General features: G+C 36.7%; 1 protein-coding gene across 1 annotated transcript; it reads left to right on the top strand.

The window, feature by feature from the left end:
• Positions 1 to 261: 261 nt before the first annotated feature.
• Positions 262 to 20,317, top strand: LOC121383134 (anti-apoptotic protein NR13-like). The gene is made up of 2 exons (XM_041512948.1): positions 262 to 914; positions 20,036 to 20,317. Exons 1-2 carry the CDS (start codon positions 330 to 332, stop codon positions 20,150 to 20,152), a joined length of 702 nt encoding a protein of 233 aa, XP_041368882.1. The 5' UTR covers positions 262 to 329; the 3' UTR covers positions 20,153 to 20,317.
• The last annotated feature ends 1,551 nt before the right edge of the window (positions 20,318 to 21,868 follow it).

Here is a 21,868-nt window from a genome sequence, read left to right as displayed (position 1 = left end):
GTGTGTGTGTGTTTATACTGAATTGAAATGTTCTTAAATAAGATCGAATATACATTTAGATCTAATATATAATCTATACATGTGTAATAATAATTGATCTGAGATTTTATCAATAGATGTTTATTTACATCAACTAAATAACCAAGATACCACATCACGATACTATTTTGTTGTTATAAATAGCACTATGACATAGGACCTCTGTCAGTATTGTCCAATTAAAGATAAGGTTTTAGTCATGTGATATGACGTGTTCCGGGACTATCTTGTGTCTGTAGCCATTTTGGATTACATTTTTGGGAAATTTGGGGGGTAAAAATCTGTTCGTTATGGCAGGAGAACCGCATTTTATGACTGGTTCATCAAAGATACAGATGAATTTTCACAACAAAAATATTTTTGCCGAATTAACGAAACAAATGGGTATTCTGCCTGGTTCTAAGGGACTAAACGATATCACTCAATTTGCTGATGAATCGACACAAACGTCGTCGAGTGTTTCAGGCTCTCCTCTTGAAGCTGTCGGGCGTGAAGCAGAAGTTATAGCTACTGATGTTGTTATAAGTCTTGCAGTGGAAGATAAAAGGAAACCTCCAAATAAATACTGCAAGACCATGAGAAGAACTGTGAAGGAACTGCTGGAGCGTCATAACATTGTGTTTAAAGGGATGGTAAACAAACTTAATGTTGAAGAAGGAAATGCTTTCAAAACATTTGTTAACATTGCAGATGAAATATTTGATGACGGACAAATAAACTGGGGTAGAATTGTAGCAGTGTATGCCTTTGCTGTGCGTTTAGCAAAACACTGCCAAGACCAGCAAAAAAATGACTTTCCACAAAGGATTTCCTTGTATGTTGGAAAATACGTAGGCAACAAATTGGGAAGATGGATTCTGGATAATGGAGGATGGGTATGCAATTGATCTCTTACACATAATACAATATCATAATTGATCCACAATATACACCATTGATGTCCCAAACTGCGTTTGGCTAACAACAAATGAAGAGTTTAGGCCCAAAAAGCGATATATCCATTTTCAATTTTAGTAAAAGTGGGTTTTTAAATTGGTGTATATCCTCTTTTGATTTTAAAATCCCCCAGGATTTACCCAATACAATTTCATAAGGATCAATCGCATTTTACGGCAAATCAACGGGCCTACGATTAGCCCTTACTGACATACAATAATGGCTTTAACTAAAAAAAAAAGGTTTATATCACGTTTTGCACCTGAACTCTTCAAATTCACTAATAAGATACTTACAGAAATAATAATCTATATCCAGGTAGCAACATTGTGACCGATTTGGTTACATATGTGACATTTTTTTTTTTTTGGCAACTAAAACGTTTTATATGATCGACCCCCTGGCAACCAAACCAAAGTTGATATATAAACAGATCAGCAATAGGGGTAAATTCTGGAGAAATATTACCACAAAAACAGACTGCAAGCGTGTTACAGGGGATGATTTTTTGCAATCCCTGGAAAACTGACTGAATTGAGGAAGTTAACAACTGAAACAGAATTTGCGATTAAGAAAAAATTTCTCTTCGAAAGTTTTATTTCTGGTCCAAGCACAATTATAAATATTTTTTATAAATATGTGTGCGTGACACAGCGGAAATAAAGTTACATTGCAACGTTCAGCCAGCCAGGTTTTTTTTTGCTAAACGTTTGCAAACATATTTTGACTGGTGGTTCCCGAAATGGTCATTCAGTTTAATGTGTAGCGTAAAAATCTGTCTTCCAAGACAAGCGTTAACGACAAACCGCTGGCTAAATTTACTCCTGGAAAAAAAACCTGTCCCATCTGCGCAGGCGCAACAGACTAAGCAGTAAACTAGCCCCAAGTTAGCCAGCAAACGTTTCGCTAACGTTCGAGAAGTATTTGATTTGGTTCCCAATGTGACCATTTGGTTTACCGAGAAGCGCATAATCCAGTCTAGTGTTTGCCAGTAGTACTGCGCACGGGTCAATCGTCAGTTTTACAGCATGTGGCAATAGTAAAATAGTATGTTGTTTTAAAGGGACATTCCCGAGTTTGCAGCATTGTAAGATGTTTCCGACTAATAATTTTTTTTTACGATTAAAGGGACACACCCTAGTTACGGCTAGTTGTTAACCATTACGGCGTTGTTTTTCGCTATTAAACCCATTTTTTCACAAATAAAATTGCACTTTACTTACCGTTTATTATTTAGAATATACATTTCCAGGGATGTGCCCGTGCCGGGCGCGGCTACCCACCACTCAAAATTACCGCCCTGCACTTTTAAGAAATTTGGGCTTTTTGCCCGGCACTAATATTTTGTCAGAAAAATAACCCCAAACTTAGTTATTTAAATAATATGCAAAAATTTCTATGAATATTTTACTAAACATTTGTTTCTCTTCTTCAGCCTATTTATTGACGCACGGTCACAATTACACTATTAACATTACAACTGTATTAATATAATTTTAACTGCAGACAGAAAACCAGTCTAGCAAGCTTAGTACAGTCGAAAAACAAAAAAGCTCACTAGACTGTTTTTTGCGCTACATGTTAAACCAAACGACCACTTCAGGAACCAGTCCAATAGTTTACCAACGTTAGCACACATATCTCGGCACCGAAGACATTCGTAACCATTCGGCCATTCTCGTCAGCGGTGGAAAAACACTCCCAACGGAGAATAGCGACTGATATTCCGAATGCTTCATCTGTCTTATTTATTCATTGGTTACTATAGAATATATCATTCAATCAAAATGCTAAATACGTTTTCTCTTTGCGACATGACTAGTGCTACTAGCAGACGACACGGTGAAAAATATCAACCATGTCTTTACTAAAATACTTCCAGAAAAGTGGCAAACAAAATTATAATAGTGAATGTGAAAAGATAGCTGAGGCTACAAGGTCTATTGTCGGCAATGAAACTACGTCGACCGTTTTGAGGGAAAGTGTCCAATGTACCTGTATCGATACGTCACCGGTTAGTGTTACGGGAACTGTCAAAGATGTTGACAAACGGAAAAATACATTCGAACAAATTACACCGTGTTCTAAAAAAATGAAACGGGCAAAGTCTTTTAATATGAAATGGAAATTAAACAGACCCTGGTTAATAAATATTGATGGATTAGGAATGTTTTGTGAACTTTGCAAAAAGTATGACAAACGTCCTTTTGATCGCGATACTTGGAACAAACAACCATGTAGACGAATCCGACTCAAGAGTGTTGTCGATCATAAAACATCCCATGGTCACATTGATGCAGTACAATTAGATCTTGCCCAATCACACACCGGTAACATCGCTGTTAGTATCATACCAGAAATACCACTGGCCTCCATGTGCCAAATTTTTGCATGCCTTTACTTTTTGTGTAAACAGAGAATAGCACATAAACGAACTTTGAACCATTACTCGATTTACTGGATTATTTAAAATTGAATTTGAAGTCAAAAATTAATGTTGGTCTTAATGCTGTGTACACAAGCAAGGAAATCGATCCAGGACATGCTGGAATGCATGTCTAGTGTTATTGAAAACAATATACTGAGTAAACTGAGAGAAAGTAACCACTTTTCTCTCATGTTCGATGAGACAACGGACTGTTCTGTGAAGGATCAAATGGTTTTAAGAACTCGATTTATTCATAATGGATCTATTGAGGATAGGTTTTTGAAAATATTAGACTGCATGAAAGTTCAGTCAAGTGTTTCAACTGAAAAAAATTACAATGCTGACAAACAGATGTTAATAACATTAAATGCTGATAATATATCTAAACATGTTACTGAATTTGTTGAACAAAATCATTTGAAATATACATGCCTGAGGGGCACTGGAACTGACGGTGCTGCTGTAATGACTGGTGTTCGCAATGGGGCTGTTAAATTAATACAGAATAAACAGATTATTTCTCAAAACGCTGTGGGTGAATTACATAAATGTGAGGCAGTAGGCTTACACTGTGCTGCACATAAACTTAATTTAGCTGCATCTCAGGGTGGAGATAGCATACCATATGTCAATAAATTCAAAGCTATTCTTAGACAGTTGTATGACTTTTATCATAATAGTGCTATTAGGTCTGCAGGACTTAAAGCTGTCCAGCAACTGCTTGAAGAGCCTGAGCTTAAGATACTTGAGCCTTCATCAACAAGGTGGCTGAGTGTTGGAACATCAGTTGAACGTTTGAAGAATATTCTTAGCAGTGTGATTATCAGTCTTGGGCATGAATCTGAAGAAAGGGGGAATGCCACTGCCAGTGGTTTATATACTTTCCTAAGCCAGTATGAGTTTGTGGCGACTCTTCTACTGTTTTGTGATGTACTTCCAACTATTAATCGCCTATCCAAGATATTTCAAATCAGTAACCTTGATTATTCATTGGTTGCAAATGTAGTAGCTCCTACAATTAATAAGATTGAAAAACTGAAGGTAGAGGATGGTGATAATCTAAAAACATTACTGATTTCATCACAAAACTAGAAAGGTTAGGAGTTGATATAAAGTACAAAGAAATCTATGTCAACCAGATAATGATCTTGCCATTGTAGCTAAGTGTGACTTTGACAAAATCATTACAAACATTAAAAATCGATTTACCGACAAAATTATCATGGAGGCTTTCAGCTTGTTTGACTCACAAAAAAATTATGGAAATGCAGATGACTATGCAATTAGTCACATAAAAACACTAATCCAGAGATTTGGTGGCTATGAAGAGGCAAATGCAGTTCAGGAGTGGGGTGATTTTAAACAATACATGAGTGACCACATGCATTCAAAAACTGCTTCAGATGTTGTTCATGATCTAGTTGCCAACAAAGGCTTAAAACTTGTTTATCCAATTATGGCATTTCTTGCAGAGATTTACATGGTTCTACCACCACATACAGCAGACTGTGAAAGCGATTTCTCCCAAATGAAACTGATAAAAACAATTCTTCGCAACAGAATGACAGAAACGACTTTAGACTCAATTATGAGAATTGTAATTGAGGGTCCTAAATTGGAAGATTTTCCATTTGAAACAGCTGTTAAAATATGGTCAGAAAAGAAAAACAGACGCCTTAAAGTTTAATACACTTTATTCAACTGTTAACTGATTGGCACCAAGTAGTAAGTTATTGCCTTTCAGCCTTTATAAATACCAACACAGTACTTTCTGCTTTTTCTGGGATGTTATATCTTTTCATTTAGCAGCTCATATATTTGCTAAATAATATAAACCTGAGATATAAATATCAATTAGAAAAGCTAATTACAAATAACCCAAAAGACGGATAAGAGCATCTGCAATGTAAAAAAAAAACGACAATGGGGAGCATGCATTCAGCCCTCCTAAATTTATTGGACGGACCTTCGAATTTTGCCCGGCACCTAAAATTTTTTAGGCACATCCCTGATTTCCATTCACCTGAAGTGTTTTTTGGTAATCCTGGTTTTTGTAATACCACAAAATGCATTTTTCGTATTTCATAAAATGGCACGGGCCTCTGAGAAAAAAACATTGAGCAGACAAGGTCTAACAAGCCTTGAAATAAAACATTTTAGTGAACCTGACACAATGTCCTACACCAATCAATTTGTGCCTGACATGAAAGAAATTGTACCTGTCACAAAACATTGTAAATAAAAATGAAATAAATTATGTTTTGTGTTGTTTAATAATTGATATATTTAATTACTAAATAACCAATGCAGCAATTAAGGCAATAGTCACCAAATGATGACATTTATTATTGTTACATACTTACTAGACTATGATGCATTAATATATGTCCTCTGGTAAAGCTGTATCCTAACCAGCCGCGAGCTACATGAGCGATTATTTTAGAAATCATGCGTACAGTTAGGATGCAGCAATGGAAGTCAATGATTTCTAAAATAATCGCTCGCGGCTGGTTAGGATAGGGCTTAAGAAACCCATGAAACTTGTCGCTATCACTTTGTGTTGAACTTTCAGATTCATGATGATCTGACTCAGACTCATCCATTTTTTTCAATGTCATCAGTGTCTTGTTTGTGGTAATATTCTATATTTTTGGTTGCCGAGTGATCTTTAGCATTTGACATACGCAGATGTGTGGACTCTGATCCATGCATCCCAAAAATCGTGTTTATACTGCATTTCTTTTTGAAATGTTTTGCAGAACGAGCACGTCAAGTGTAACCTCGCCTTTGGTGTTTTCTTCAAACTGTAGCCACAAAGAGGCATTTGTTTTAACTAAATACTCCTTTTACCATTTTAGTTCAGTGCTAGATTTTAAGATACTACTGTGCGGGATATTTGTTTAAGAATTTTTGGGGGACGATTTATTCGGCGGCTGCCCTCCGCGGATACTGGGAACAGGGACAGTTGATTTGTCATTATCGGTACCTGTCTGTTCGTTTACAGCAAAGACTGAAGTTATTTTGTTCAACATCCTTTAATTGTTAACCACGAGGCAATTTGAATTGCAAACTTTAAACGAAAACACCACAGGAAGTATACGCTAAGTACGAACGGTCAATTACTAATATGCATGACATTACTTTTCACAATGTAAGGTCCTGCAAAATCGAGACTATAAAAAATACTACTAAACAGGTACGCGGACTGTAGATGAACTTCGTGTTGGACTGTCAAGTGCCCTGCGAACCGGTTCGAATCCCACTGGTACACATTTGTATTTTTTCATTCGTAATCACTTTTTGTTTTAATCGGTGCATTAACCTTTAGACTACTGGATTAATTTTTAACAAAAACCACGTTGAGTGGGTACAAGATTATAATTTTTACTTGCATATATTCACTTAAATGTTTCATAAATACATGAAATAAAGTTCATATATGAATCGGTAAGTATTATTTTCGTGTCTCTTTTTGTAATTTTTTATTTTAGATCGGCTAATGGTGATTAAAACTAGGCAAAAAATCGAAAAAGTTGCGTTTACTTACGGGCATTTGTGGCCAGCTGTCCAGTATTTATGTCCATTATTCCCGATAACAGTGGTTTTCTGAATTAGAATTTTTTTTAAAACCTGAACTACGATTCATATTGCAATATTTGGTAATTTTCGTTGTTGGTAAAACGATCAAATTTATTATCAAATTAGCTGTTACAATCAGCTATCGATCCCTGAAAATTACCGCGACGTGCCGCCATTGTTGTCAAGCGAAAATACTTGCCGAAAACCAAGGTATTTTAAATTGAAAAAATCAAAACAAAAACCACCATTTTGAAAAAAAATCTTTTTTCTTTAATTATATTTCCGGTGAGTGTCGTGTGCAAAACGGCGGGAAATATGAATTGGGGGAATGCACTGTATACAGTGTACAGTATATCGACTGACGTGACGTCGGGCAAGATATCTCGCCTGCAGTAGTCAGAAGGTTAAGTGTATTCGACTCCAAAACAGCCGGCTTTTATTACAACGTGAGCTTCGGACATGGTGACCAGCGCAATCGACATTGTTACTGACAAGTTACAAATTTGTACCGGACAATGACCGTGACCGGCCGCTTATTTCAAGGCTTGGTCTAATCTATTTTTAGAGGGGATATTTCCATTTCAATGTCACAGACGTTGGTATACCACGTGACCGTTATCATTTTGGTTCGGTTTGTTTTCTCGTGCACGGTTCGCGCAATCAACATCCGATTTGTTGTTGTTCATTTGTGAGATTTTTCTTCAGTTCGTGAACATTTTCAGTAACAATAAAGTTCAGACAATTAAGTGCCAATACAAAACGTTGCAAACCTTTAAAACCAATAATTTTGCTAAATCTTACGATATCTGGAGAGGGGATACAACCAGGACAGAACAGTTGGAACATGTCCAGGAGAGGTGAAAGGAACACACCCCAAGTCTGTGAAATTTGTCGTGACGTAGGCATTGTTGTGCTTCGAGCGACATCTACCGGTGACATCAGAATACTAACTTTCAAAATTATTTCAAGCAATTGGGACATGGGGATTCCCATGGTATTTATCGATATAAAACCTGTTTTTTCACTCCGTTTGATAAAAACGTGATCTAAGTGTGTTACAGATTTGTAGATTAACCAAATTATAATTGATTTTCGCTGGATGGAACTAGGGTGTGCGGGTTTAAATACATATTAAATATATTTTCTTGTTTAGAATATCAGTGTCTGTATGTTCAATGTGTTTCTGGTCGTTTCAATACTTGTAAGAAGCCCAAACTGGATTTTGTCTTCAAATAATTTCGTATGTACGAAAAAATCTTTTTTTAGGAAATAAAATGAAATTTAACATAGCACAAATATTAGAACGATCAGAAACACGTTTAATCAGTGTCCGAGTTTAAAAATTTTGGGCAGTATCCCAGTTGGATACTAACATTTCAAAATCTGGTATCCCACCTGAGAATTTAGTATCCCACTTAAATGAAATTCATAAATAACATCGTAACAAACTTGGATGACACTGTTACTTAACTTCAGCAGTAAATGACAATTTTCATTGTTTCAGCAGAAAAAAAAAATGTCGGATTAAAATAATCAACATTATATCAACGCCCTCAATAGTTTAAGAAGTAGCAGGCTACAACAGTGATGATAGCAGGGGGCAAAGCGGGGGGTCTGGGGGCCCTCCCCTAGAAACATTTGAAAAATCGAACCTCTGAGATGCATTCTCATGGCCTCTGTTAGCGCAAATCGGTCACCATCCATTAAATGCAGCAACTGAACAATTTTACTCGTTGAAAGTTTTGTAGGAGACTTTATTAAAGAAGAGAAAGCACTTCTTTTTTTTTACCATCAACGAAAAGTAGGCGGCGGCAAAAGCTGTTTCGGGTAGCGATTTTCCGCCGGAGACCGGGTACTTTTGAGGGCTCTGATTATATGGTATCCTGGTGGGATACTGGGTTATTGAAGTCTTGTATCCAGAATTGAATTCTGATATCCCAGGGATATCGGAATACCGTTAATCTCGAACACTGTTTAATACACAGCCACTAATATTTTATGCAGAAAAATATAATTGATAAGTAATTACAGTCAGGCCAAACAAAAAAAATAGGTGTCTTTCCGGTCGACCGACCGTCCCTAGTTTTACCGCCCACCCCCCCACCCCCGACCCTAATTTTTTCTCTTAAACTGAAAAAAAAAAATGATTAAAAAAAAAGAAATTAAAAAAAGAAGTAAAAATAAAAAAGGACATCACCAAACGAGTATTTCCTTCCTTGCACATTGTTTACGTACTATTATACGATACATTTTGCACATGTAATTCCCTTCCGAAAAACATCGAGAAATTATGGAAAAGCTTTTGTAATAGAGTTCCTTCCCCTGATTAGCTACCACCGAACAGCTTAGTCGGTCACGGAAGTAACCGAATATTCGAACATAGCCTTGGTACAGGTTATTTTCGATTAAATATAATCGTATCAATTCAGCTTAATTCTCGTCTTCACGTAAATCAACAGGTCTTATTATTAATGCATCTCAAATGTTTGCATAAAGTATTTAAATTAAGAACAACGAAATTAATACAAATGTCCTATTAATTTAAGGAAATACACAAACAGTGCATACCAACTACTACTACTACGACAACGACAACAATAATGATAATGATGATAAATAATAATAATAATTATTATTATTATGATAGTATTCAATTTAAAAATTAAAAATAAAATAAAAAAATAAAAAAATCCCACCTACCTACCTACCCTAATTTTTGGGGGGATGCAATCGGAAACCACCTATTTTTTTGTTTGGCCTCATCAAAAAGTCTCTGTTAGTCGATAACATCTTAAAAATTGCAGCAAACTCAGGAATGTCCCTTTAACTTCACGGAAAATCGTAATTCCGTTTCCAAATGAAAATTCTGTTTCACAATGGGAATTCCGTCCGTTTTCCGCAATCGCGGAAAATCACTGGGTCTAGTGTGCTCCTGAATCAAAACAAAATATATTTTAAAAACAAAGGCAATGAGCAGTAATCGACACTATTCGTGGGAAACTCAGTTTTCATGAAGAAATTAACCCATAGAAGCCGAGCTATACATTCAGACAAGAACCAAGCAAATATGAACTGGAGTCTGAGCAACTGTGGCGAAAATAGACGTTGGAAATGAGTGTAGTAAATGTCGCATGCGACGTGCAACGCCTTGTTTTGCAACCACTGCTTAACCACAGCTTTTGACCAGTTGTGGTGTGCTGGTTGGAATGAAAAAAAAGTCAGGTTGAATGGATCCACTGAGGTGCTTCGATCTTGTGATGCAAACACCTCAAGCGAGCACTCAACCAACTGAACTAAATCCCACCCCTGGTGACATTCAACGATGGCTTTCATCAGCTAGAATGTTCACTGCATGCATTCATCAGGGATGTGATTTTTCAGCTCTTTTTTTTTGGCATAAAATAATTTTTACAAAATAGACTGGATTTGATCGAAAATGTTAAAAAGTTACCTTTATTTAGATTTTAATAGATATTTAAACTTTTAAAAGATATCAGCTTTTATTTTAAAATAGGTATCACATCACTGATTTATACTATTACTACTACCAGTTCATTGGCTAAAGACTGTATATGTAACATACAATACACATACTTATCTACATCACTTTTTTGTTTTTATTAGCGGCCGGGCTGTTTCTCGTTCCAGACAGTGCACCACGACTGGTATATCAAAGGCTGTGTTATGTGCTATCTTGTCTGTGGGATGGTGCATATAAAAGATTCCTTACTGCTAATCAAAAAGAGTAGTGCATGAAGTGGCGACAGTGGGTTTCCTCTCTCAATATCTGTGTGGTCCTTAACCATATGTCCGATGTCATATAACCGTAAATAAAATGTGTTGAGTGCGTTGTTAAATAAAACACTTCCTTCCTTATTAGCAGCCAGTAAACATTACATCACTTTTTTTTTGTTAATGTTTTAACAAAAACAAAAATGTATGTTTGTAAGAAATAACAATATGGCAAACCAGTTAAGAGCTGGAACAATAAAACAAGGGATATAGTTTGCCAAAATCTGGAACTGATGTTGCAAAATCTGAAACTGGGATCATCCCTCTATCATGTTTTCTCCAAACAGTCGAAATCAAATTTTAACAAGTATATTATCGGAGTAAAAGATATCTATACTTTATTTAAAAGGAAAGTAAAATATGTAGCAAAACATTACAATCGTATTAACAACTTGAACAAAGGATTAAAAGTCGATCACTTGATTAATATAGACTGGTATTTGTCACCATAAAGTAGAAAATCAGTTAACTCTTAACTCTTGACGAATCCCGAATATATATATATATATATACTCTTCAAAAAAGGGTACAAATGGGTTATAACTCCGATTTTATGTTTCCTACCAGTTCATGCTTTGTGAATATAAGGTCATTGCATGTCCCAAACACATTCCCACGGTTACATTCGATAAAACGCAGCTACTGTACAATAAAGTTCCAAAATGTGAATATTCGCAAAAACGCAGCCACGTGCAAACCATGTCACCACTGCACGTGCGTTGTCTGCACGTGCAACATGAACACCGACAGTATAAAAGTGCAGGGTGTTCACTTGCCTGGCCTCTGTATCTGGCCGACAGTTGACAATCCAGGACATGCCACGTCTCCGTGAACCGCAGAGAAACAATGCCATCGGCCGACTAGACGCAGGCGAATCCAGAACGGCCGTTGCCAGGGCATTCCATGTGTCCCCAAGCACCATCTCCAGACTGTGGGACCGTTACCAGCAACATGGATCAACACGTGACCTCCCTAGATCCGGTCGACCACGGGTCACTACCCCCGGGCAGGACCGCTACATCCGGGTACGCCACCTTTGGGAACGATTGACTACTGCCACCTCCACAGCCGCAGCAATACCAGGTTTGCGCAGGATATCCGACCAGACCGTACGGAACCGCCTACGTGAGGTAGGAATTCGTGCCAGGCGTCCAGTTCGAGGTGTCATCTTAACACCACAACACCGTCGACTCCGACTGCAGTGGTGCCAGATTCATCGACAATGGCCTCAACTGCGATGGAGACAGGTGTGGTTCAGTGACGAGTCCCGATTTCTGCTCCGACGTCATGATGGAAGATGTCGCGTGTATAGGCGTCGTGGTGAACGTTATGCGGCAAACTGCGTGCAGGAAGTGGACAGATTCGGCGGGGGTAGTGTCATGGTGTGGGCAGCCATCTCACACACTGGCAGAACTGACCTGGTCCACGTGCAGGGCAACCTGAATGCACAGGGCTACATTGACCAGATCCTCCGGCCACACATCGTTCCAGTTATGGCCAACGCCAACGCAGTGTTCCAACATGACAACGCCAGGCCTCACACAGCACGTCTCACAACGGCTTTCCTACAGAACAACAACATTAATGTCCTTCCTTGGCCATCGATATCACCGGATTTGAACCCAATTGAGCATCTATGGGACGAGTTGGACCGACGCCTCCGACAGCGACAACCACAGCCCCAGACCCTGCCCGAGCTGGCAGCAGCCTTGCAGGCCGAGTGGGCCACCATCCCCCGGGACGTCATCCGTACTCTGGTTGCTTCAATGGGCAGGCGGTGCCAGGCAGTTGTCAACACACGCGGAGGCCACACCCGGTATTGACTCCAGATGACCTTGACCTTGGTGGTGTGTCCTATCACTTACTCACAATGGACTAGAGTGAATTGTGAACAATCCTGCAACATTTGGTAATTATCGGACTCACCATTCAATAATTAAATCAATTCTCCAAATGTTACGACAATGTGGTTTTGCGTTTCTTCTTTTGAAGAGTATATATATATATATATATATATATATATATATAGTGTATGTTTATCACTACATGACAGGCTTGTTTCGTGAGAGAGTTGAATTGCTCTCTCATCAGATGTAGATTTAATTACACCGTCAACGGAAAGCTGATGACGTAATGGACTCTGTGACGTCGAGGTTACGTCACTATGCAGGTCTATAGGTGATGTGTGGTATGCGCACAGAAGGTATTTGCATCTGTGTCGACATGCTAATACGAGTTAATTCTTGGAGTTTAGTGTGCTGGTTTCAGGTTTATACATTATGAACAGTGTTTCCTTCAGGTAGAGGTTACATCTTTTGCTCACTGGAGAGTATGGCTTTGCTTTGGATAAAATTTTCCACTTAATGGTGTATGGGGTGAATCTATCCTTCAGTGTCCAAATGTACTGACTTAGCGCTGTTGTGTTCTTCTGCAGCTATAGCTAATTTTAACGGTGTTTCGATTTATAATTTTGTGGAGAGGGTTGCTTTTGGGAAAGCACTCATCGAGTAATCTGAGGAACTGGTGACCTACATTGGTTTTCACGTTGGAGCTATATGGTGGGTTGTACCAGGTGATGTTCCTATTGCGGTTGTTTCTGCGTCTGCTGTTTTCTGCTGTTGGGGTGTATTTGAGGTTATAGTTATATCCGCTCTTGAGTAAGGCTTCCTTATATGGGCATTTCTCTTCTTCAAAGATATATATATACAGTGCTCAATTTTAAGGATTTTGGTTGCTTGCCCGGAGGGCAAGTATGGGTTCACATTGAGGTTGACCCTCCAAAAATGTGGTTGCCCTGATTTCATCCGTGTTTTGAAACTAGAGTTATATTTATATTCCAATAAAACAGTAACCAACAGGTTTGGAATTTGTTGGTTTGGAATTAATATGTTGTCAGTGTAAAATGTAATATTATATGTAAAATGTCTGACAATAAAATACATTACTTTTTAATAATGTTTTTAAATATTTGTAGTTATACACATGTACACATAGGGCCTAATTGCTTAAGATTGTTGTGATTTGGCGACACATCAGCTATTTTCTAATCGAATGCACTCTATGTTCCAGTCGAATGCACTGGAATGTTCAGCTGATTACGATTTTTCCTGATATCTCACAGAATTGGCCGAGGAGTTCCGAGTGGCAAACAAACCCACGTGATTTCGACTGATGCTTTAGTAGAGGGGATGATTTTCCGTTCCAGATTTTGTCACATTCCGTTTCAGATTTTTGCAAATTCCGTGTGGGTTTTTTTCCTTTTTGTGTGTTAATTGGTGTCATGTTTTATTATTATAAACTATATCCATTTGTGTTTTATTGTTCCAGCTCTGAGCTTGTTGGCTATTGCTATTTTTTAAATTCCTGTACACATTTTTGTTGACACAAACTTAAAAAAAGAAGTTAAGTAATGACTAAAAAAGTGATGTACCATATTTTCTGGCCTATTACACGCATTGGTGTATAAACCACATCACTTGGTTTTAGACAAAGTTTCGACCTTCGTCCATACATAAGCCGCAGTTAAAACAAAGTTACAAACTTAATTACTGTTAATTATTGTTTGTATTTAATAATAATAAAGAGATCCATTCTCCCTTAAATTCAAACAATACATAATTGTTGATTGTGTGGCTTTCACAGTTTCATTTCATTTAATGGATTATGGTTAAGATTCATAAACAAAACACACATTTGACAAACCCTGCTATTTTCATGAAAATATTAACAAGAACTTGGTAATGCATTGTTTGTAATCTTAATCAGTTGCCAAAAATATATAAATAAATAAATACATGATAACATTTTATTTGGTCCAGTATGATTACAAAATGTGAACCAAAAAAAAAAGTGCACAAGTAAGAATTACTAGTAGTAGTAGTACCCACTCGATTACACATGTATGTTTCTCTGTAACCTAACTAGCGTGCCGTGTGCACAAATTACATATTCAAACGTGGTCGGGTCAAGCTGGATATAGGCCAGCGGTAGTGAACCGACACTAAGCACTGTTCTGTCGATCGTTTACAGTTTCGACATTGTTTTATAACTTTTAAATGAAGGCCTTTTAAAAAAAACCCAAACAACAACAAACAAACAAACAAACAAAAATTGTTTAGAATTATGTATTCAGAACCAGTTTAAGGATTCGCGGGGCCAATAGCACAAATAACAGCGGGGCCCAATTCCCAAGATATATATTTTTCAACCGCTTCGGGGAGAGAGGAAAAATTACCTGGAAAAATAAATGTACACAATTACTCGCGCGGGAACGTAGCACGTGCTACATCTGCTACTAGAATAAACCAGTAAGAAGAAAAGTAAAATGCTATTTTCATGTGCAATTTAGAAAACAATTGGCTCAGAAATAAATAATGTGTAGTAAATTCCATAGCATGAAAAAAGGTGTTCCCAGTGGGAGCGACTATAAATGTGAATTGCTTCCGTACAGACCGATTAACGAATATGCCCAAAGATTTACGAAATTATGTTTTCCAACGAAAGCGTTGTGTAAATCGGTTATACTTACGAATCATAACAAGTATTATTAAAAAAAAATGAAATTGAACATACTAGAAATCTTGTTATATAATAAACATTCTAAAATTGTATTGGTTCATGTTTATTTTTATATTTCAAATTAAATTTTACTGTGTAAAGTGACACGGGTAAACAGTCAACATGCTTTGTTACAAGCTTACAGCGTAACTTCCGAGAATGAACGGTTCTGGTAGTGTTTAGGCATACGAAAGTTGGCATACAAAAACACTATATGCGTATATTATTAATATTGAATCTTAAAACTACCAAAAAGATTTATAATGGTGCTTGAACCAGAAATACAACTTTTGAAGGTTTTTTGTTTTTTTTAAATCGCGAATTCCCTTTCAGTTACTAAATTCCGCGATTCCGTCTGTGTTTTTCGTGATCGTGGAAAATCATCCCCTCTACTTTAAATAACGACAGTTTAAAAGCAATTGTGGGTGACACAACTCCTTTTGGTGTTTAAAAAAAAGTCAGTCGTCCGACGGGCACCTAGTATCATAGAATTAAGTTGCCCGACTGAATATTAGGCCCCCCCCCCCCCCCCCCCCCAATTTTTTTTTTTTTGTTTCCGGTCACCCGACCGACCCTAAATTTTGCCACCGACCCTGAACTCTTTTTTTCTGCTGGGGTGGAGGGAAGCGCACAGAGAAGTTGTGGTCGCGGATCGACAAAGCAGACAGAAGTACTCAAGTAGGATAACTCTTACACGTCAGTGTGTGTGTTAAATGGAGGTTGAGGGGTGTGTGTGCGTGGGGGGCAGCAGCGATGGTTTTTATACACCCCCACCCCACTTTTTGGCACCTTCTTACGCCGTGCCCTGGACCCAGTCACTGGTGTTGTTAGAAACTGGACCCAGACTAGACATGCCTGGACGTTGAATGAATATGAGCATAACTAATTTGTTTGAAATTGGAATCATTAACCAGTGTTCTACGTTGCGACCAAAATGTTGGCGTGGTGACTGACTGAATTTATTATCGTCGCCATCTGGCGACTGACTCCAAAAACGTCTAAGTATTAAATTATTTGCCATGTGCGTTCAGAGTCCTAGCAGCGAAAACAAATGAAATTTGTTGACATCATTGTGCAGTCGGAACATTTCACTATTTATGAAGTTGTCCGATTGATCACTGTGAATTCCGTATTAATTGTCGGTATAATTCGGAACTCATCGTTGATTTTAGTAATTTGGCGAAAACAATCCAGATACTTAACACATTCATAAATGATACAAAATGAGTAGTGTCGCACTGTGGCGAGTAACATTTTAAGCTAAGCTAGTAAAACAATTTTGTCCACTAGCCAAAGAAGAGTAAGTTATAAAACCGAGTGTAGAACACTGTTACTAGCACGTGCTCTTATTAGGTACCACGGTAATTGGTGACACACGAGATCGCATGACAGTACGGTAACGTGTGGCGATTAAACGGCTTTTATTACAAACTGCTAAATACTGTAGGCCTATAGAGGAAAATATATTGTATTATCGTAACTCCAGTCATCTCATACATTGTAGGTTTATTTTCCAAAAACAACGTGCAATCTCAACAAAACAAGGATTTCTCGATACCACATACACAAACTACAAGTCATCGCGTTTTTTTCCGCATGCAAAGGTGAAGGTCATTTGAAGAAGGCATGGTACAATTTTCGTTGTTGGCTACTGCTTAGGCCTAGTACCCAGAATTTAATATACACAGGTGTAGCCTGTAGGAAGATACCAAAAAGTGGGGTGGGTGGGTACACACACGTATAAAATTAATATATAAACCATCGATGCTGCTACAAAGTACCCCCTTCCCCGCTTCCTACGCCAATGATGTAGATGGGCCTATCAACTGCTGAGCATGGGTAATACTTAAACAAACGGAATATTCAAGAATAACCACAAACATTAAACAGTTCACATTTATTTCAGTGTTTCAGTTAATTGGGAATAAATTAATTTGGGTGATTTTAGCATGGGTCCGTTCAATAGACTAATAAACATTAAAACTATAAGTCCGTCCCACAGGGAACGCCTTAGCCCGTGTACTCTGACTGTAAGAGAGCTAGACGGACATTTGAACATAAACACACATTATGTCCAAATGTCCGTCTAGCTCTCTTACAGTCGGAGCACTCAAGCTAAGAACGTCTTTTTTTATTACTATGAAATTTACTACAAGTTATTCATTTCTAAGCCGATTGATTTGTAAATTGCACACAAAATTAGTATTGTTTTGTTATTTCCAATACAAGTTGGACAAATCTGTGAAGTTTCTGTGCAGTCATCTACTGACTGGATAAATCTGTGAACTTTTTGTGCAAACATCTATTGACCAACTTGGACACATTTGTGCAGTCGTCCTCTGACAAAACTGAACAAAGCTGTGAAGTTTCTGTGCAGTCATCTACTGACTTTTATTGGTGAAAGGAATAGTTTGAACTTTTTTTGTCTTCCTGTCTTTTGAAAATGGCATGTGAAACTTAAAACTGACATTGACAGTGAAATTGTTTTTATTTCTCTCTGGCTGCAAAGAGTAAACTAAGATTTTTCAGACAGCTTGCCTTCATGTCTTTCGTCTTGAGACTGAGTTTTTCTCTGGCAAACACATTTAAGGTAGGGTAACCTTTGAACTAAAAAAAAAAAAATAATAATACCTACCTACCCTACTTTTTTTGGCCATGTTACCTGAAACAAACTTCTTCTTTTTCCCTCAAAACCGAAGTTTTTCGTGGTCCCTTTTTAAATATCTATACAGTCTCAGAAGAGAACCTCTCTAAACCGGATACCTCTAAAACTGGACTTTTTAGTTGGTCCCGAGGGTGTCCAGTTTAGAGGAGTTTCACTGTATACACAAATTCCTGAATGAATTACTTGTTAAGGACTACCATTACCATAGTTTGACTCCCAATAGCCAGTGTATGTTTCGTGCTGTGGTGTCGTTAAACATTCATTCATTCATTGTTATGACTATGACTCATAGTATGAGGCACTCTTCCCACTTTTCCATGGAAAATACTCATTACTTTTCTTTTTTCCAATCTATTTGTTACAAATAAAATGTGCTATTAATGCAGGAATTAAAAAGCGGAGGAAAATAATTTTCAAAGTTCTTTCATATTGCACCAATGGTTTACACACTTGCGTAAACATGCACTCACAAGTATACACATACATACATGTATGTATGTGTATCTGTGTATACTTATATATTTTATACAAGCCACTGATTACGAAATTGTCAACAAGTTTCAAATTCTCGAATATTGAATATCGGGCCCTAATCTTGCTGGCGAAATGATCGGGGTTTTTTTCTGCCAAAAGTCTGCTCAAGTCGCTAAGATTTTAGCAGTAGTGAGAAGTCGGTCGCTGTGATATTCTGGACCTAATCTGATTTCACAAACGAAATCACAGAACGGACGTTAAGACCCCGACTTATTTATTGTCATAGCTTACTTGGCATCTTGTCGCCTAGTCCAAACGGACACAAAGTATTAAGAAAAGTATTGACTTAATGTGCGCCCTGTACTACTTGTCGCCATATGTCGGACAGTGTTTGTACTTTGGCACCAGTGTATCCACAAGTAATCGTGAACCTGTGCACTGTAATGTACAATTGATTTGATGAAATAATGTTTTACCTTTTACAATTTATTATCAACCAACAAATGTTAATATTCATGCCAGTTTCTGTTGTGAAGAGATAAAATACCATGTCATAGTCTAATGTTGACATTCTTTAGATACACGCGTAAACAGGACTATTGTTTTTCAAAGTCACGTGTGTCGTGCTGTGTGCTGTGACCAGTCAAGCATTGTTAATCCTCAGCCACATTCATTTAAGTAATGCCAGAAAATACTAATTTATACTTTAATTTTAATATAACAGCACATTATCAACTACTTAATAATATCACATTTTTAATAAAGCATACAAGTGTTTTGTTTAAATTTTATTCCGAGAAGTAGTATTTTATATCAAAATAATACAAATATAACAGTGTAAAATTAAGAATTTTCCCGATTGAACACGGAAACTGGCGAAACTTACGAAATGTACTGATAAATGTTCACTTGCCTATTTTTATTAAAGTTCTCCCCTTTCTTCTGGGAAGGGAGAAGTCACTTCTACTTTTTCAATGCTAGATTAGGGCCTGTTTTTTAATGGAGGCACTATCAGATTCATTATGCAATGATGCCGCCTAGTTAATAATAAGTACAAATTTGTATTACAACATTTACAAATAATCAAAATTATTTTTAATGGTAATAAGAAAAATTAATTGGCCCGTCTTTAAGGTTTGACGTAAGTAATTGCTCTAGCTCATGTGCTTGCGCAAAAAGATTTCTGTGTGGGCGATGTTGTAAAAGTGTAAAAGATTAAGTAGCCTATGTGGCGACAGTGGGTTTCCTCTGAAAAAAACAGTGTCAGAATGACCATATGTTTGACATCCAATAGTCGATGATAAGATAAAAAAAATCAATGTGCTTTTGTGGCGTAGTTAAATAAAACAAACTTCTTCTGTGTGGGCAAAAAACTGCTTGTTCATAACACGCTTATATTGCTCATTTATTTTACTCAGAATTTCTGTGAATTTGACCAGTGTTGAGAATAATTACTCTCTCTATATATTTCAGTAGTTTATTTATTTCTCACCAATAAGTATTATATTTTATTTGTTTTAATTTACTAAATGTATGTTGTTAAGACTTTTTTCTTCTTTTTTAAGGATGGATTTGCAGAATATTTTCCTGACCAAGGTGAATTTGAAGACAAGATTTGGAAAGGTCTGCTCTTTACAGCTATGGGACTTGGTGCATTAGCCACTGTGGTTGCAGCAAGATAGTGATACGATGAACTGTCCTTACTTGTAGAAAATAATAATAATAATATACTTCTCATATTGACCATTTTGTGTTTGAGACTACTGAACACTGCTTAAGAAAATTTTATAAAAGGATGCAAATCATTACTTAGAAGAGCATTAATTAAAGTACTGTCAGAAATAGAATAAAAATGATTTTCATCAATTATTTCTTTCATATTAAACTGACACGTAAATATTTTGTAAATACCTATTTAATGATACTCTACCTAATTTAGCACTTGCTTGTTTGGGCTCTCATTGATGTACAAGATGGTGTTTACTCTTGAAATTAAAATTAAAATGTCAGTAAAAAGGGGATTTGTAACCTTTATTGGAACAGACTATAACACATTTTGATGGATATGTGTTAATTTCATTTACCCTTACACAAACTTTTACCATATTTTCCGGCGTATTACACGCACTGGTGTATAAACCGCACCCTTTGTTTTTAGACCAAGTTCCGACCTTTGTTCGTACATAAACCGCACCTTTAAATAAGCCGCAGTTAAAATAAAGCCACAAATTTAATTAGTTAATTATTGTTTGTATTTAATAATAATAAAGAGATCCATTCTCCCTTAAACTCAAACAATAAATAATTGTTGATTGTGTTGCTTTCAGTTTCGTTTCACCTAATGGGAAAGTTTCATAAACAAAACACTGTTGACAAACCCGGCTATTTTTACGAAAATATGAACAAGAACTTGACAATGCTTTGTTCGTAATCTTGCATTAGCTGCGAAGAAAGAAAAAATACATGATAATATTTTATTTGTTCCAGTATGGTTACAAAACGTGGAGCAAAAAAAGGGCACAAATGAAAATTACTAGTATATTGCAAAACATGTTTCTCTGTAACCTAACTAGCATGCCATGTGCAAAAATTACATATTCAAACGAGGTCGGGTCAAGCTGGATATGAGGCAGTGAACCGAAACTAAGCACAGTCCTATTGATCATTTACAGTTTCGACATTGTTTTATAACTTTTAAACGACAGCCTTAAAAAATATATACATATATATTTGCCGAAAATTATATATGTATAATATATATATATATAATTACATGTAATATAACGAAATACATTACAACAACGTTCTGCTCTGTATAAATTAGCGAGCTAATTAGACTGGAAATGTTGACATTTAATACAAACATTACAAGTACTCCGATTATGTGATATTAATTTACAAGCTTCGTACTAAACAAAAATTCTGATACATGATTAAAAACATTACAAACAGGTTAGAAACAGTGGCGTTAAAAATATCAAGAAACTGTTTTGATGTCATTGTTAGGTCCGGCTTTTGCAATTGGCCATTAATGGCCATGACATTGTAATTGTGACATTGTTTAGGCTGCCACTGGCTTTTCAATATAAATACAGTAGAAATTTACACAATCTTGCAACCACTTAACCTTTAGAGTACTGGATTAATTTTTAACAAAAACCACGTTGAGAGGGTACAAGTTTATAATTTTTACTCACATATATTCACTTAAATGTTTTATAAATACATGAAATAAAGTTCATTTATTACCCCAGCGGTCACTCATAACAGGGAAAAATATTTTCTCAGTGAGAAATATTCTGCATTGGTTTAACGAACAATACTATTGGATAATTTGATGCTTACAAACCAATGACTTTGTTGGTACTAAATATGACGTCATTACGATTTGACAAACC

Source organism: Gigantopelta aegis, chromosome 2 (assembly GCF_016097555.1).
Source record: "Gigantopelta aegis isolate Gae_Host chromosome 2, Gae_host_genome, whole genome shotgun sequence".
Taxonomy (NCBI): Eukaryota; Metazoa; Mollusca; class Gastropoda; order Neomphalida; family Peltospiridae; genus Gigantopelta; species Gigantopelta aegis.
The sequence above is the reverse complement of the archived record's forward strand: the minus strand, read 5'-3'. Positions and strand labels throughout refer to the sequence as shown.

Excerpts from the sequence above, each read along its gene's own strand:
- LOC121383134 (XM_041512948.1), top strand. The coding sequence starts at position 330 with ATGGCAGGAGAACCGCATTTTATGACTGGTTCATCAAAGATACAGATG. Across the intron at positions 915-20,035 it reads TTCTGGATAATGGAGGATGG|GATGGATTTGCAGAATATTT; the intron begins GTATGCAATTGA and ends TTCTTTTTTAAG.